The following is a 17,859-nucleotide window of genomic DNA, read 5'->3' as shown; positions in this document are numbered from 1 at the left end:
ATAGGTACTGTATATAAGCACATTAGTGGGTGTATATAATATAGGTACTGTATATAAGCACATTAGTGGGTGTATATACACATAGGTACTGTATATAAGCACATTAGTGGGTGTATATAATATAGGTACTGTATATAAGCACATTAGTGGGTGTATATACACATAGGTACTGTATATAAGCACATTAGTGGGTGTATATAATATAGGTACTGTATATAAGCACATTAGTGGGTGTATATAATATAGGTACTGTATATAAGCACATTAGTGGGTGTATATAATATAGGTACTGTATATAAGCACATTAGTGGGTGTATATAATATAGGTACTGTATATAAGCACATTAGTGGGTGTATATAATATAGGTACTGTATATAAGCACATTAGTGGGTGTATATAATATAGGTACTGTATATAAGCACATTAGTGGGTGTATATAATATAGGTACTGTATATAAGCACATTAGTGGGTGTATATACACATAGGTACTGTATATAAGCACATTAGTGGGTGTATATAATATAGGTACTGTATATAAGCACATTAGTGGGTGTATATAATATAGGTACTGTATATAAGCACATTAGTGGGTGTATATAATATAGGTACTGTATATAAGCACATTAGTGGGTGTATATAATATAGGTACTGTATATAAGCACATTAGTGGGTGTATATAATATAGGTACTGTATATAAGCACATTAGTGGGTGTATATTATATAGGTACTGTATATAAGCACATTAGTGGGTGTATATAATATAGGTACTGTATATAAGCACATTAGTGGGTGTATATACACATAGGTATAGTACTGTATAGTAAGTAGTCACTGGCAGAAGTTACAGGGAGACTTTAGGCCTCCCGGGGAAGTAGCAGGTCGGTCGCTTCCTTCCTCCTCCCCGGTACCCGCTGACAGGTGACATATCTGGGGCTCCCGGGGCTGGGGGCGAGTCCCGGCACACACATGGGGGCAATATGATAAAGTCGGGACTTACCCCAGCGTGCTGATGAATCCATTCACCGAGCCCTCCGCATAGAGCGACACAATATCCCCGATGTACAGAAAGCTGGACATCTTATCCGACATCCTGCCCAGCGGCGCCCCCTACAGCCGGGGCATCATACAGCAGCCGCCACAGCCGCGTCTCCGGAGCCTGCACCCTGCGATGTGTGTGTGTGCCCGGGGAGGGTGAGGGCAGAGTCTTGTGCTCACTATCCCGGGACGTGTCCCGATCTCTGTGCCCGCGGCTCACGCTCTATGCCCGGTGTCAGTGGCGGAACTTCTCCGGTCCCTGCGCTCAGTGCTCCGGGCGGACAGCGGCCAATAGGAGGAGCGGCTGGAGGAAGGGGGCGGGGTTACGTAGGGGGTGGGGCAACTGGTCCAACCTCCTGCCTTCATTCATAATAACTAACTGATTGGTGAGTGCAGGACTCAGGAGTACTCCCAACGTCTACCCTATATACTGAGTGCAGGAGTACTCCCAACGTCTACCCTATATACTGAGTGCAGGAGTACTCCCAACGTCTACCCTATATACTGAGTGCAGGAGTACTCCCAACGTCTACCCTATATACTGAGTGCAGGAGTACTCCCAACGTCTACCCTATATACTGAGTGCAGGAGTACTCCCAACGTCTACCCTATATACTGAGTGCAGGAGTACTCCCAACGTCTACCCTATATACTGAGTGCAGGAGTACTCCCAACGTCTACCCTATATACTGAGTGCAGGAGTACTCCCAACGTCTACCCTATATACTGAGTGCAGGAGTACTCCCAACGTCTACCCTATATACTGAGTGCAGGAGTACTCCCAACGTCTACCCTATATACTGAGTGCAGGAGTACTCCCAACGTCTACCCTATATACTGAGTGCAGGAGTACTCCCAACGTCTACCCTATATACTGAGTGCAGGAGTACTCCCAACGTCTACCCTATATACTGAGTGCAGGAGTACTCCCAACGTCTACCCTATATACTGAGTGCAGGAGTACTCCCAACGTCTACCCTATATACTGAGTGCAGGAGTATTCCCAACGTCTACCCTATATACTGAGTGCAGGAGTATTCCCAACGTCTACCCTATATACTGAGTGCAGGAGTACTCCCAACGTCTACCCTATATACTGAGTGCAGGAGTATTCCCAACGTCTACCCTATATACTGAGTGCAGGAGTACTCCCAACGTCTACCCTATATACTGAGTGCAGGAGTACTCCCAACGTCTACCCTATATACTGAGTGCAGGAGTACTCCCATTGTGTTACTGATATACTGAGTGCAGGAGTATTCCCAATCTGTACCCTATATACTGAGTGCAGGAGTACTCCCAACGTCTACCCTATATACTGAGTGCAGGAGTACTCCCAACGTCTACCCTATATACTGAGTGCAGGAGTACTCCCAACGTCTACCCTATATACTGAGTGCAGGAGTACTCCCAACGTCTACCCTATATACTGAGTGCAGGAGTACTCCCAACGTCTACCCTATATACTGAGTGCAGGAGTACTCCCAACGTCTACCCTATATACTGAGTGCAGGAGTACTCCCAACGTCTACCCTATATACTGAGTGCAGGAGTACTCCCAACGTCTACCCTATATACTGAGTGCAGGAGTACTCCCAACGTCTACCCTATATACTGAGTGCAGGAGTACTCCCAACGTCTACCCTATATACTGAGTGCAGGAGTATTCCCAACGTCTACCCTATATACTGAGTGCAGGAGTACTCCCAACGTCTACCCTATATACTGAGTGCAGGAGTACTCCCAACGTCTACCCTATATACTGAGTGCAGGAGTACTCCCAACGTCTACCCTATATACTGAGTGCAGGAGTACTCCCAACGTGTACCCTATATACTGAGTGCAGGAGTACTCCCAACGTCTACCCTATATACTGAGTGCAGGAGTACTCCCAACGTCTACCCTATATACTGAGTGCAGGAGTACTCCCAACGTCTACCCTATATACTGAGTGCAGGAGTACTCCCAACGTCTACCCTATATACTGAGTGCAGGAGTACTCCCAACGTCTACCCTATATACTGAGTGCAGGAGTACTCCCAACGTCTACCCTATATACTGAGTGCAGGAGTATTCCCAACGTCTACCCTATATACTGAGTGCAGGAGTACTCCCAACGTCTACCCTATATACTGAGTGCAGGAGTACTCCCAACGTCTACCCTATATACTGAGTGCAGGAGTACTCCCAACGTCTACCCTATATACTGAGTGCAGGAGTACTCCCAACGTCTACCCTATATACTGAGTGCAGGAGTATTCCCAACGTCTACCCTATATACTGAGTGCAGGAGTATTCCCAACGTCTACCCTATATACTGAGTGCAGGAGTACTCCCAACGTCTACCCTATATACTGAGTGCAGGAGTATTCCCAACGTCTACCCTATATACTGAGTGCAGGAGTACTCCCAACGTCTACCCTATATACTGAGTGCAGGAGTACTCCCAACGTCTACCCTATATACTGAGTGCAGGAGTACTCCCATTGTGTTACTGATATACTGAGTGCAGGAGTATTCCCAATCTGTACCCTATATACTGAGTGCAGGAGTACTCCCAACGTCTACCCTATATACTGAGTGCAGGAGTACTCCCAACGTCTACCCTATATACTGAGTGCAGGAGTACTCCCAACGTCTACCCTATATACTGAGTGCAGGAGTACTCCCAACGTCTACCCTATATACTGAGTGCAGGAGTACTCCCAACGTCTACCCTATATACTGAGTGCAGGAGTACTCCCAACGTCTACCCTATATACTGAGTGCAGGAGTACTCCCATTGTGTTACTGATATACTGAGTGCAGGAGTATTCCCAATCTGTACCCTATATACTGAGTGCAGGAGTACTCCCAACGTGTACCCTATATACTGAGTGCAGGAGTACTCCCATTATGTTACTGATATACTGAGTGCAGGAGTACTCCCAAGAGTCTACCCTATATACTGAGTGCAGGAGTACTCCCAACGTCTACCCTATATACTGAGTGCAGGAGTACTCCCATTGTGTTACTGATATACTGAGTGCAGGAGTATTCCCAATCTGTACCCTATATACTGAGTGCAGGAGTACTCCCAACGGGTACCCTATATACTGAGTGCAGGAGTACTCCCATTGTGTTACTGATATACTGAGTGCAGGAGTACTCCCAAGAGTCTACCCTATATACTGAGTGCAGGAGTACTCCCAACGTCTACCTTATATACTGAGTGCAGGAGTACTCCCAACGTCTACCCTAAATACTGAGTGTAGGAGTACTCCCAACGTCTACCCTATATACTGAGTGCAGGAGTACTCCCATTATGTTACTGATATACTGAGTGCAGGAGTACTCCCAACGTCTACCCTATATACTGAGTGCAGGAGTACTCCCAACGTCTACCCTATATACTGAGTGCAGGAGTATTCCCAACTTCTACCCTATATACTGAGTGTAGGAGTACTCCCAACGTCTACCCTATATACTGAGTGCAGGAGTACTCCCAACGTCTACCCTATATACTGAGTGCAGGAGTACTCCCAACGTGTACCCTATATACTGAGTGCAGGAGTACTCCCAACGTCTACCCTATATACTGAGTGCAGGAGTACTCCCAACGTCTACCCTATATACTGAGTGCAGGAGTACTCCCAACGTCTACCCTATATACTGAGTGCAGGAGTACTCCCATTGTGTTACTGATATACTGAGTGCAGGAGTATTCCCAATCTGTACCCTATATACTGAGTGCAGGAGTACTCCCAACGTGTACCCTATATACTGAGTGCAGGAGTACTCCCATTATGTTACTGATATACTGAGTGCAGGAGTACTCCCAAGAGTCTACCCTATATACTGAGTGCAGGAGTACTCCCAATGTCTACCCTATATACTGAGTGCAGGAGTACTCCCATTGTGTTACTGATATACTGAGTGCAGGAGTATTCCCAATCTGTACCCTATATACTGAGTGCAGGAGTACTCCCAACGTGTACCCTATATACTGAGTGCAGGAGTACTCCCATTATGTTACTGATATACTTAGTGCAGGAGTACTCCCAAGAGTCTACCCTATATACTGAGTGCAGGAGTACTCCCAACGTCTACCCTATATACTGAGTGCAGGAGTACTCCCAACGTCTACCCTATATACTGAGTGTAGGAGTACTCCCAACGTTTACCCTATATACTGAGTGCAGGAGTACTCCCATTATGTTACTGATATACTGAGTGCAGGAGTACTCCCAACGTCTACCCTATATACTGAGTGCAGGAGTACTCCCAACGTCTACCCTATATACTGAGTGCAGGAGTACTCCCAACGTCTACCCTATATACTGAGTGCAGGAGTATTCCCAACGTCTACCCTATATACTGAGTGTAGGAGTACTCCCAACGTCTACCCTATATACTGAGTGCAGGAGTACTCCCAACGTCTACCCTATATACTGAGTGCAGGAGTACTCCCAACGTCTACCCTATATACTGAGTGCAGGAGTACTCCCAACGTCTACCCTATATACTGAGTGCAGGAGTACTCCCAACGTCTACCCTATATACTGAGTGCAGGAGTACTCCCAATGTGTACCCTATATACTGAGTGCAGGAGTACTCCCAACGTCTACCCTATATGCTGAGTGCAGGAGTACTCCCAATGTCTACCCTATATACTGAGTGCAGGAGTACTCCCAACGTCTACCCTATATACTGAGTGTAGGAGTACTCCCAACGTCTACCCTATATACTGAGTGCAGGAGTACTCCCAACGTCTACCCTATATACTGAGTGCAGGAGTACTCCCAACGTGTACCCTATATACTAAGTGCAGGAGTACTCCCATTGTGTTACTGATATACTGAGTGCAGGAGTACTCCCAACGTGTACCCTATATACTGAGTGCAGGAGTACTCTCATTGTGTTACTGATATACTGAGTGCAGGAGTATTCCCAACTTCTACCCTATATACTGAGTGCAGGAGTACTCTCATTGTGTTACTGATATACTGAGTGCAGGAATATTCCCAACTTCTACCCTATATACTGAGTGCAGGAGTACTCCCATTATGTTACTGATATACTGAGTGCAGGAGTACTCCCAACGTGTACCCTATATACTGAGTGCAGGAGTACTCTCATTGTGTTACTGATATACTGAGTGCAGGAATATTCCCAACTTCTACCCTATATACTGAGTGCAGGAGTACTCCCATTATGTTACTGATATACTGAGTGCAGGAGTATTCCCAACTTCTACCCTATATACTGAGTGCAGGAGTACTCCCATTGTGTTACTGATATACTGAGTGCAGGAGTACTCCCAACGTGTACCCTATATACTGAGTGCAGGAGTACTCCCAACATCTACCCTATATACTGAGTACAGGAGTACTCCCAACGTATACCCTATGTACTGAGTACAGGAGTACTCCCAACGTGTACCCTATATATTGAGTGCAGGAGTATTCCCATTGTGCTACTGATATACTGAGTGCAGGAGTACTCCCAACGTGTACCCTATATACTGTGTACAGGAGTACTCCCAACGTCTACCCTATATACTGAGTGCAGGAGTACTCCCATTGTGTTACTGATATACTGAGTGTAGGAGTATTCCCAACGTGTACCCTATGTACTGAGTGCAGGAGTATTCCCAATGTGTACCCTATATACTGTGTACAGGAGTACTCCCATTGTGTTACTGATATACTGAGTGCAGGAGTACTCCCAACATGTACACTATATACTGAGTGAAGGAGTACTCCCATTTTGCCACTGATATACGGAGTACTCCCAACGTGTACCCTATATATTGAGTGCAGGAGTATTCCCATTGTGTTACTGATATACTGAGTGCAGGAGTACTCCCAACGTGTACCCTATATATTGAGTGCAGGAGTATTCCCATTGTGTTACTGATATACTGAGTACAGGAGTACTCCCAACGTTTACCCTATATATTGAGAGCAGGAGTATTCCCATTGTGTTACTGATATACTAAGTGCAGGAGTATTCCCAACTTATACCCTATATATTAAGCGCAGGAGTATTCCCATTGTGTTACTGATATACTGAGTGCAGGAGTACTCCCATTGTGTTACTGATATACTGAGTGCAGGAGTACTCCCAACGTGTACCCTGTATACTGTGTACAGGAGTGCTCCCATTGTGTTACTGATATACTGAGTGCAGGAGTATTCCCAACGTGTACCCTATATACTGTGTACAGGAGTACTCCCAACGCCCCCAGTACCCGATCCCCATTCAGCAGCCCTGTAAATAGGTGCACTCAAGTAGGGGTAATGCGGAGTTATAAGCATTTCAATATCACCTACACTTATGACCAAAGTGGTGGAACTGGGGTGTAACAAAGCGTTCTCACGTAGGCAAGGTTCATTGAGGGTGTGCTCCTGCACATTTGGGATATGAAGACGCTGCCATGAGAGAAAATACGTGCCCATTTGGCACTGTCTCTTGCACCTAGTAAAGATCATGAACAAGTGCACACTGATGATGATGATGAGACTGGAGCACCTGGAGGAAACCCACGCAAGCACGGCGAGAACATACAAACTCCACACAGTGCCGTGGTGGGAATCAAACCCAAGACCTAAGTGCTGTGAGGCAGTAATGCTAACCATTACACCAACCATGGTTCCCACATTTCAATTTATACTGTTTCAATTGTTAGAGCCCATCTTGTGAATAAAACAAAGGTCATTCTCATGTCTGAAAGGTCATTGGATTTTTGTGGTAATATCATGTAAGTCTGTGCTTAGCTGGACTAGCGTGCTTCAAATATAGGCCACCACAAGCTATATGGGTACCTACGTTTTCAGAGAGGTGTAAAAATGCGATGGGATGCACTGTGCACAGCTGGGACTAGAGCTGGAGAGACTCTGCAGGCCTGGCTGGAGCTGGAGAGACACTGGGTGGGGTCTGGAGAGACAGAAGGGACTGGCTGGAGCTGAAGAGACAATGGGATGAGGGCTGGATAGACAGAAGGTGCTGGTTGGAGCTGGAGAGACACTAGGATGAAGGCTGGAGAGACAAGGGAGCTGGCTTAAGCTGGAGAGACACTGGGGTGGGGACTGGAGAGACAAAAGGGCTAGCTGGAGTTGGAGAAACACTGGGGGGGCTCGAGCGAGACTGTGGAGCTAAAGCTTAAGAAACACGGGGGAGGCTGGAGAGACACAAGGGGAGATGAGCCTGAAGTGAACTGGGTGGAAGTGGCTGGAGATTATGCACAACTGGCAGGATTACTGGCACATTACTTCCTCCTTTGCCCCCTCAGCTGTGCACAAAACCCATCTCATTAATATGGGATAGAAGCACCTTGGACCAGCATGCTCATGTGACGTCATGACATCACAGAACACGCCGTGACATCAGCTGCACACTACTGGTCACAGCCCTGTCTTTGGAAGAAGATTATAAAAGTCATCACACACATCTGATTTATTTATATTCCCAGTTGGAAAATTGTATTTGAAGCGTTCTCGACCAACCCTAACCGCCTTGGAAGAAAATTTTATTTTTCTATTTTGTTGAAACTATATTGCTTCAGCCTGCAAAACAATTAGCCCTCCATGCGGCAGAGAGAATATCATATGGTTGTTTTAGGACCTAAATGCAAAATAAAAAATAAAAAAATAAAACATATTATTATACATACAATGCACCTTTAAGGTTTTATTGCAGATTCTAAGATATCTACAGAGAAAATAACCAACGTAGTTTATTTTATTCTTTACATTAATACATCATGCAAACAGAGTGTCAGCACACGTATCCGTTTCACAGTAATACCCCTTTTACACCAGACCAAAAACCTGGGTTTTTGCTGGGTCTACCCGGGTTGCAGCCCAGTGTAAAAGGGTCCCTGAAAAATAACCCGGGTCCAGTGACCCTGCAATCCAACCCAGGTAGCTACCAGGGTTGGACCCGGGTAATGGTGCAGTGTAAACGGCGGGACCCAGATTATCCGACCTGAGTCATGCCTAAAATGAGCTGATTGGTGGTTATGGAGCAGTCACCTCCCACTTTTTATGACCTCACAGGTTTACCAGGGCAGACCTGGGTTCAGTGTAAATGGGGTCTGACCTGGGTTAGAACCATGTCCAAAAACCCAGGTCGGACCCGGGTTTTTGGTGGAAAAGAGGTATAATAGTTTTGCCAAGCTGGGAGGCCACATTAACAGGTCAAAATATTGTTCTCTTTGATGTATATATCTACGGTCACGCATACAGTCCGGCAGCAGGCCGTCAGTGATTGACAGCCTGTTGTCGTTTCTGGCTGGGGAGCGGGCGGCGGCGGCGACCTCTGTTTCCAAAACGTAGGCGTTTCGTCACCGTTGGGGGGGAGTGGAGAGGCCAGGATCTCTGTTGGTTGACAAAGATTTCCTGTCCTCTTTTACGCATCTGTGGCGGTCGGCTTGCTTGTCCCCATGGTCACTCAGCCGGCCGAAGGGATCGCAGATGATCCGATACTGCGACCTTGGACACGGCTCGGATCAGTAATGCATGCAGGTAGATATGGACCAAAGAACAGATCTGCAGAACTCCGTACATTGGCTAATATGTACTGATAACCAGACTACAGTGAAACAGTGCCCCCTGGTGGCCAATTTACCATGGAGACTGGTGGAGCACTGATTTGGCTTTAATAGGCAATAACTGATAAATATCGCCGTGGCAGTTGGTGTATCGGCTATAGGGACCCTCACATGCTATATATATAGCTAATATACCCTTATTTCACCAACATAGCATCACATGCTGTCATATAATCAGTATGCCGCCATATAGCCCAATACAATTCCTTATAGCTTCTATAGTCACCAGTCATAGCCCAGGGAGCGGACCACCGGATCTTCACGACCTATCTGCAACTGCCGCTGCCAAGGATAAAATCCAGCTTGCGTTGATTGGCTACACAATGCTAAAGGTTCTACTTCCTACTGAACTGTGATTGACTCAGAAATTAATTGAGAATAGTTTTTGGCATTAAACAAAATTCAGTACTCACCTGTACGCGGTCAGCTGACACAACCGCAATACAGACCCACAGTAATTCATGGGCGTGGCTTATTTCCAGTTGATGCAATTGAGTGTTGCGAGCAGGGCTCTCTTACCTCTATGTCTGCATGTTATATTACCCAGTCACAACGGTATATGCTGGTACTATGTAGCATAGAAGTATAGACTGGTGTGTGCTCTGTACAGGTATCTCTCCTCCCTGCACTGTGTCAGTAGCCAGGACAGGTCACACAGCAGCCGGGATCTCACACCACTTACTACACACTAATACTCAGGGGTTAGAGCAGGAGACTGGTGTGTGCTCTGTACAGGTCTCTCTCCTCCCTGCACTGTGTCAGTAGCCAGGACAGGTCACACAGCAGCCGGGATCTCACACCACTTACTACACACTAATACTCAGGGGTTAGAGCAGGAGACTGGTGTGTGCTCTGTACAGGTCTCTCTCCCCCCCCTGCACTATGTCAGTAGCCAGGACAGGTCACACAGCAGCCAGGATCTCACACCACTTACTACACAGTAATGCTCAGGGGTTAGAGCAGGAGACTGGTGTGTGCTCTGTACAGGTCTCTCTCCTCCCTGCACTGTGTCAGTAGCCAGGACAGGTCACACAGCAGCCGGGATCTCACACCACTTACTACACACTAATACTCAGGGGTTAGAGCAGGAGACTGGTGTGTGCTCTGTACAGGTCTCTCCTCCCTGGACTGTGTCAGTAGCCAGGACAGGTCACACAGCAGCCAGGATCTCACACCACTTACTACACACTAATACTCAGGGGTTAGAGTAGGAGACTGGTGTGTGCTCTGTACAGGTCTCTCTCCTCCCTGCACTGTGTCAGTAGCCAGGACAGGTCACACAGCAGCCGGGATCTCACACCACTTACTACACACTAATACTCAGGGGTTAGACATACTTACCTACCTTTATAAATCTCTTCCCGGGAGAAGCCCGGGTAAGAGAAGCAGCAGGGGGCCGTTGGGGGCGGGGCCTACTGTTCCGCGTCATTAAGCCCCGCCCCCTCATGGGAAAACTGCCACGATTGGGTCAAATTTACATATGGGGCGGGGCCAAATGCTGTGATTCATGCAGAATCACATCTTAAGCCCCGCCCCCTTCACGGAGACCCGCGATCGCCGCGGGTATTCTCTTCATTCAGTCCACTTCACTAGGAAGTGGGCAGAATGTGGGAGAAATGACTACCCTTCCAGGGGTGCGGGGGGTTACCCGAAAAATCGGGAGCCTCCCGCGAAAACCGGGAGGGTAGGCATGTATGGGGTTAGAGCAGGAGACTGGTGTGTGCTCTGTACAGGTCTCTCCCCCCTGCACTGTGTCAGTAGCCAGTATAGGTCACACAGCAGCCGGGATATCACACCACTTACTATACACTAATACTCAGGGGTTAGACCAGGAGACTGGTGTGTGCTCTGTACAGGTCTCTCTCCTCCCTGCACTGTGTCAGTAGCCAGGACAGGTCACACAGCAGCCGGGATCTCACACCACTTACTACACACTAATACTCAGGGGTTAGACATACTTACCTACCTTTATAAATCTCTTCCCGGGAGAAGCCCGGGTAAGAGAAGCAGCAGGGGGCCGATGGGGGCGGGGCCTAACGATCGGCGTCATTAAGCCCCGCCCCTCATGTGAAAACTGCCACGATTGGGTCAAATTTACATATGGTGCGGGGCCAAATGCTGTGATTCATGCAGAATCACATCTTAAGCCCCGCCCCCTTCACGGAGACCCGCGATCGCCGCGGGTATTCTCTTCATTCAGTCCACTTCACTAGGAAGTGGGCAGAATGCGGGAGAAATGCCTACCCTTCCGGGGGTGCGGGGGGTTACCCGAAAAATCGGGAGCCTCCCGCGAAAACCGGGAGGGTAGGCATGTATGGGGTTAGAGCAGGAGACTGGTGTGTGCTCTGTACAGGTCTCTCTCCTCCCTGCACTGTGTCAGTAGCCAGGACAGGTCACACAGCAGCCGGGATCTCACACCACTTACTACACACTAATACTCAGGGGTTAGAGCAGGAGACTGGTGTGTGCTCTGTACAGGTCTCTCTCCTCCCTGCACTGTGTCAGTAGCCAGGACAGGTCACACAGCAGCCGGGATCTCCCACGACTTACTACACACTAATACTCAGGGGTTAGAGCAGGAGACTGGTGTGTGCTCTGTATAGGTCTCTCTCCTCCCTACACTGTGTCAGTAGCCAGGACAGGTCACACAGCAGCCGGGATATCACCACTTACTACACACTAATGCTCAGGGGTTAGAGCAGGTAACTGGTGTGTGCTCTGTATAGGTCTCTCTCCTCCCTGCACTGTGTCAGTAGCCAGGACAGGTCACACAGCAGCCGGGATCTCACACCACTTACTACACACTAATACTCAGGGGTTAGAGCAGGAGACTGGTGTGTGCTCTGTACAGGTCTCTCTCCTCTCTGCACTGTGTCAGTAGCCAGGACAGGTCACACAGCAGCCGGGATATCACCACTTACTACACACTAATGCTCAGGGGTTAGAGCAGGTAACTGGTGTGTGCTCTGTATAGGTCTCTCTCCTCCCTGCACTGTGTCAGTAGCCAGGACAGGTCACACAGCAGCCGGGATCTCACACCACTTACTACACACTAATACTCAGGGGTTAGAGCAGGAGACTGGTGTGTGCTCTGTACAGGTCTCTCTCCTCCCTGCACTGTGTCAGTAGCCAGGACAGGTCACACAGCAGCCGGGATCTCACACCACTTACTACACACTAATACTCAGGGGTTAGAGCAGGAGACTGGTGTGTGCTCTGTACAGGTCTCTCTCCCCCCCCTGCACTATGTCAGTAGCCAGGACAGGTCACACAGCAGCCAGGATCTCACACCACTTACTACACAGTAATGCTCAGGGGTTAGAGCAGGAGACTGGTGTGTGCTCTGTACAGGTCTCTCTCCTCCCTGCACTGTGTCAGTAGCCAGGACAGGTCACACAGCAGCCAGGATATCACACCACTTACTACACACTAATGCTCAGGGGTTAGACATACTTACCTACCTTTATAAATCTCTTCTCGGGAGAAGCCCGAGTAAGAGAAGCAGCAGGGGGCCGTTGGGGGCGGGGCCTAATGATCCGCGTCATTAAGCCCCACCCCCTCATGGAAAAACTGCCACGATTGGGTCAAATTTACATATGGGGCGGGGCCAAATGCTGTGATTCATGCAGAATCACATCTTAAGCCCCGCCCCCTTCACGGAGACCCGCGATCGCCGCGGGTATTCTCTTCATTCAGTCCACTTCACTAGGAAGTGGGCAGAATGCGGGAGAAATGCCTACCCTTCCGGGGGTGCGGGGGGTTACCCGAAAAATCGGGAGCCTCCCGCGAAAACCGGGAGGGTAGGCATGTATGGGGTTAGAGCAGGAGACTGGTGTGTGCTCTGTACAGGTCTCTCTCCCCCCTGCACTGTGTCAGTAGCCAGGACAGGTCACACAGCAGCCGGGATCTCACACCACTTACTACACACTAATACTCAGGGGTTAGAGCAGGAGACTGGTGTGTGCTCTGTACAGGTCTCTCTCCTCCCTGCACTGTGTCAGTAGCCAGGACAGGTCACACAGCAGCCGGGATATCACACCACTTACTACACACTAATACTCAGGGGTTAGAGCAGGATACTGGTGTGTGCTCCAGTGGCATAAGTTCATCCCAGTCGCCCGGAGGCAAGTTCTAGGGGGCGTGCTGTCGATGTTGAGTGACAGAACGCCCCCTTTGGTGGGCAGGCTGGGGGAGTGGCTGCCCAAACGGAGACGTTCCCATGTGAGCGCCTCCGTTTGGGGACGGCCCCACTGACATCACGAGTGATGGCAGTGAGAGAGATTTCGGCTCTGTTGGAGCCGAAATCTCTCTGAGGCTTGCGGCAACGAGATCCTACCACAAGGGTCTTGTCGCAAGCCCGATACCATCACGACCATCTTCCTGGCGCTCGCTATAGCTGTGGGTGGTCACCCACAACTATGCGAGCGGCCAGGAAGCCGTTAAAAGAAAAAAAAATAGCCTGGCCCTGATTCAGAGCGAGCGCTCTGGCAGAGCGTCCGGCTCTGAATCAGGGCCTCTGTCCGTGCTTCTATATGTGTAAGCTTGCCAGATCATCCCTTTAATTCAGGAAACACAGGAATTACACAGGTTCTGTGGCTGGCTGGCTTCAAGTGCACATATGATCTGGTTTACATCAGCCACAGAACCTGTGTAATCCACATGTATCCCGAGTAGGGATGTGTGCCGACCCCTGTGTTTTGGTTTTGATTCTGGATCTGGATCTCCTCGTGTTTTGGATCTGGATTTGGTTTTGGATCTGTATATTTTTTTTTTAAATGTATAAAAACTGCTAAAATCACATAATTTTTTTTTTTTTGTTCCTACATTATTATTAACCTCAATAACCTTAAATTACACTTGTTTCCAGTAAATTTTGACCACCTCACAGTTCACAATATTGTTTTTATCCGGTTTAGGCCCAAAATTTGCACCAAGCTAGCTGGCTGACTAAGCTAAGCAGTAGCAGTGGGCGGCACAAACACTTGGCATTTCAATTTCCAACATGGAACATAAGGAAACATATGTGTACACTAATCAAGAGGCCTGAGGGAGTTGGAGTATGTATGTAGCTGAAGGCAGGGACAGGAAGGGTTGATTGGTAGTACATTTTATTAAATTTTTTGATTCAGAAGCAAATTTATGATGGAGTAGGGGAGAGCATGGGTGAACAATATGTCCCATGTTTTGCCCACAAAATCTTTTTTTTTTTTTTTTTATTAATTAAAGGGGCATGCAGGAGCTGCTGTCTGTGGCTATAAACACTTCTGGACATTTTTGGCAAACAGCAAACGCATGTCAAAGATTGCAGCAGCAGTGGCAGTTCAACTTCCAACATGGCACATCAGGAAACAAATGTTTTTATTATTCAAGAGGCCTGAGGGAGTTGGAGTAGGTATGTAGTTGAAGGCAGGGAAAGGAAGATTTGATTAGTAGTAAATTTTATTTCATTTTTGATTCCGAAGCAAATTTATGAGGGAGGAGGGGAGGCATTTCCAAAAAAATATTTTACTCATTCACATCAGTCTCTGCCCCAGAACAATCCTTGAGCGCTATGCCTGGAGTGGATTTTCATCCCAGAAGTGGACCAGGAAGACTACTAGTAGTATTTTAAAAAACAATTGACTGTTAAACAATCCTTTGCAAGGGGACTCACCCAGTTGCAGAGCAGATCACTGACGCCATAACATTTATGCTGGTATTAGATGTGAGTCCAATATCCGCCAATAATTCAGTGAGGTTTAGACAGTTAATTGGAGGTCCTGTGTGCCCGCTACCAAATCCCATCAAGATTCCACTTCACTAGAAAAGCAATTCCCAACCTGTACAGAGACATTAAAAAAACAAAAACTTAGTTAGTGGCCTCCAAAATGCCCTTGTACCCACTATTCACTCAACCACAGATATGTGAACAAGCTGAACAGAGCAAATGCAAGATTTAAGATATAAGGTTTTAGTCATATGTTGTGTCCTTCTTCCCAGCGGACACAGATCTGAAAAGATGCAAAGAGCTGTTGGTAAGCAAATTGTCAGCTCAAGTGGCACGTGATGCAGCGATGGCTTCTCCTTCATTTGCTCCTGCAAGTGCATCTGCCAAGAAAAAACTAAACTTTCCCAAAAGACCCACTGGTGATGCAGATGAGTCAACATAAAACACAAAAACTTTTTGGATGGATGCACTGCAGATGATGTAACAGGGAGGAGATTCCTAGATGGTTAAGGTTCCTACCTCTACTTACTCTGTCTTTACAAAGGGTACGGATGACGACAATTGTTGTCCGTATTTGGGTAGAAATAATTCCGCACATAAGAAGTGGATTTTTGTTTGTCTTGTGCCCAGGCATGACAATGGCCTTTTCCTTATCATCGGCAATACCTGTTTCTTCCACTGGTTCCTGATTTACACAAACATCCTCATAAACAAGCATCCTTATTAGCATCAGCTACACAAATAACCTGCTCATCCTGGTGCACTTCCACAGAAGCATCCTCAATTTCTATGTCAGCATGTTCACTTGGGCTTACATCATCATATGAGGCTGAACCACCAGTCATAAATAAAGGCCAAGACCTTGCCACTTCATGTGGGGAAAGGCATATTGCCAATTTTATGTCTTTCTTCAGCTAACTTTCTCGTTGATGTTTTCTTTATTTACCACTGTAAAAGATTGGTTCTCGATTTTAGATGCCCTGACTTAAGCCCTGTATGCCCTTGGGCATCGGATTTAAGAGATGATGTAGATGGACTAGTATCTTCATGACTGGTGGCACTGGCAGTAGCTCGAGCACTAGTATGTGGTTCCTGCTCTCCTCTCAACTGATCGTTCTGAATATCAACAAACACGAATTAAGTGGGGTACAGCACATACGTCAATTTGTTATAATTTGAAATATTACACTGCGGTATCAATGACCTACAGTGTCACAATATTTTTTATGAATAAGAAAAGAATAACACACTGCGCTGCCACTTAGTGTCACAAGATTATTTACGAATAAGAATAACACACTGCGCTGCCACTTAGTGTCACAAGATTATTTACGAATAAGAATAACACACTGCGGTACCACTTAGTGTCACAAGATTTTTTATGAATAAGAAAAGAATAACACACTGCGCTGCCACTTACAGTGATGTCATTATGTTTTATATATAACGCATGTTGTTTAGCACTTTGTTGTGGTCTTGTAGTCGGCGTGTAGACTAATAATTTATTCACGATTGAGGCAAGAAGTGAAAAGTTGAATATTAGACTGCGCTACCACTTACAGTGTCACAAGATCTTTTATGAGTAAAACATTGCGCTACCACTTACAGTGTCACAATATTTTTTAGGAATAAGAATAACAAACTGCGCTAGGACTTATAGTGTCACAATACCTGGACAATAAACTGCGGTCTGGCTGGCAATGTTACCAAACAATAATAGCGCAGCTAAGTTGCTAACGCACACACACACAAAACAAAGCACTTTGATTTTTTTTACACTGGGGAAGAGCACCCCTGAATGAGGCAGCAGCCCCTTGATGAACAACACAGAGAGCACCCCTATTTTATGGATAATAAAGCACCTCTGCCGAGTGCGGACAGACCATCTGCAGAGTCACAAATACATGGACGATAAACTGCGGCAATGTCACCAAACAATAATAGCGCAGATAAGTTGCTAACGCACACACAAAAAAAATATATATCTTTTTTTTTTGTGGATTGATATTAAGTTAATTTTTTTTTTTTTTTTACACTGGGGAAGAGCACCCCTTGCTGAACAACACAGACAGCACCCATTTTTTATGGACAACACAGCAGCAGCCTTCAGCCCAAGACCCTGACTGGACACACACACACTGAGTGACTGACTACGTCTGCTAGCATCTCTCTCCACAGCCGGAGTGAAAATGGCGCTGATCACAAGTACCTTTATATAATCAAAAACCTGCGAGAATCCAACAGCGGATGATGTTTTGCCTCGTTTTGAGATCCGAGTCACGCAGGAAACCTTGAGCCGCGTTCGGATCTCGGTCCGGTTCTCGGAGAGGTGCAGAGTGTGTCAGGAGCTGAGTGCTATACGTAATGTTACAGTGCATCACCCAGCTCTTGTCACTGAGGGGAGAGTTGGCACTTTGGTGTCACCCCTTGGCGGGTGCGGCCCCAGCTCTCCTTGTGACGCTACTGTGTGGAAGTGTTTATTTGCACCAGCACCATATCTCAGGAGATCACGCCGCAGCTG

The 17,859-nt window shown here is 47.2% G+C and overlaps 1 protein-coding gene across 1 annotated transcript in view; it reads right to left on the bottom strand.

Moving 5' to 3' along the window:
- ITPR2 (inositol 1,4,5-trisphosphate receptor type 2) overlaps positions 1–1,307 on the bottom strand; it is a 318,547-nt gene extending 317,240 nt beyond the window's left edge. Inside the window, exon 1 of the mRNA XM_088454805.1 lies at positions 1,001–1,307. Within this exon, the coding sequence (XP_088310931.1) occupies positions 1,001–1,092 (92 nt within the window). The 5' untranslated portion in view covers positions 1,093–1,307. The remainder of the gene's footprint in view (positions 1–1,000) is intronic.
- Between the last annotated feature and the right edge of the window lie 16,552 nt (positions 1,308–17,859).

This window comes from Taudactylus pleione, unplaced genomic scaffold, assembly GCF_031769625.1.
Source record: "Taudactylus pleione unplaced genomic scaffold, aTauple2 ptg000634l, whole genome shotgun sequence".
In the NCBI taxonomy this organism is placed as follows: Eukaryota; Metazoa; Chordata; class Amphibia; order Anura; family Myobatrachidae; genus Taudactylus; species Taudactylus pleione.
Note: the sequence above shows the minus strand (reverse complement) of the source record. Positions and strands in the feature narration are given on the sequence as shown.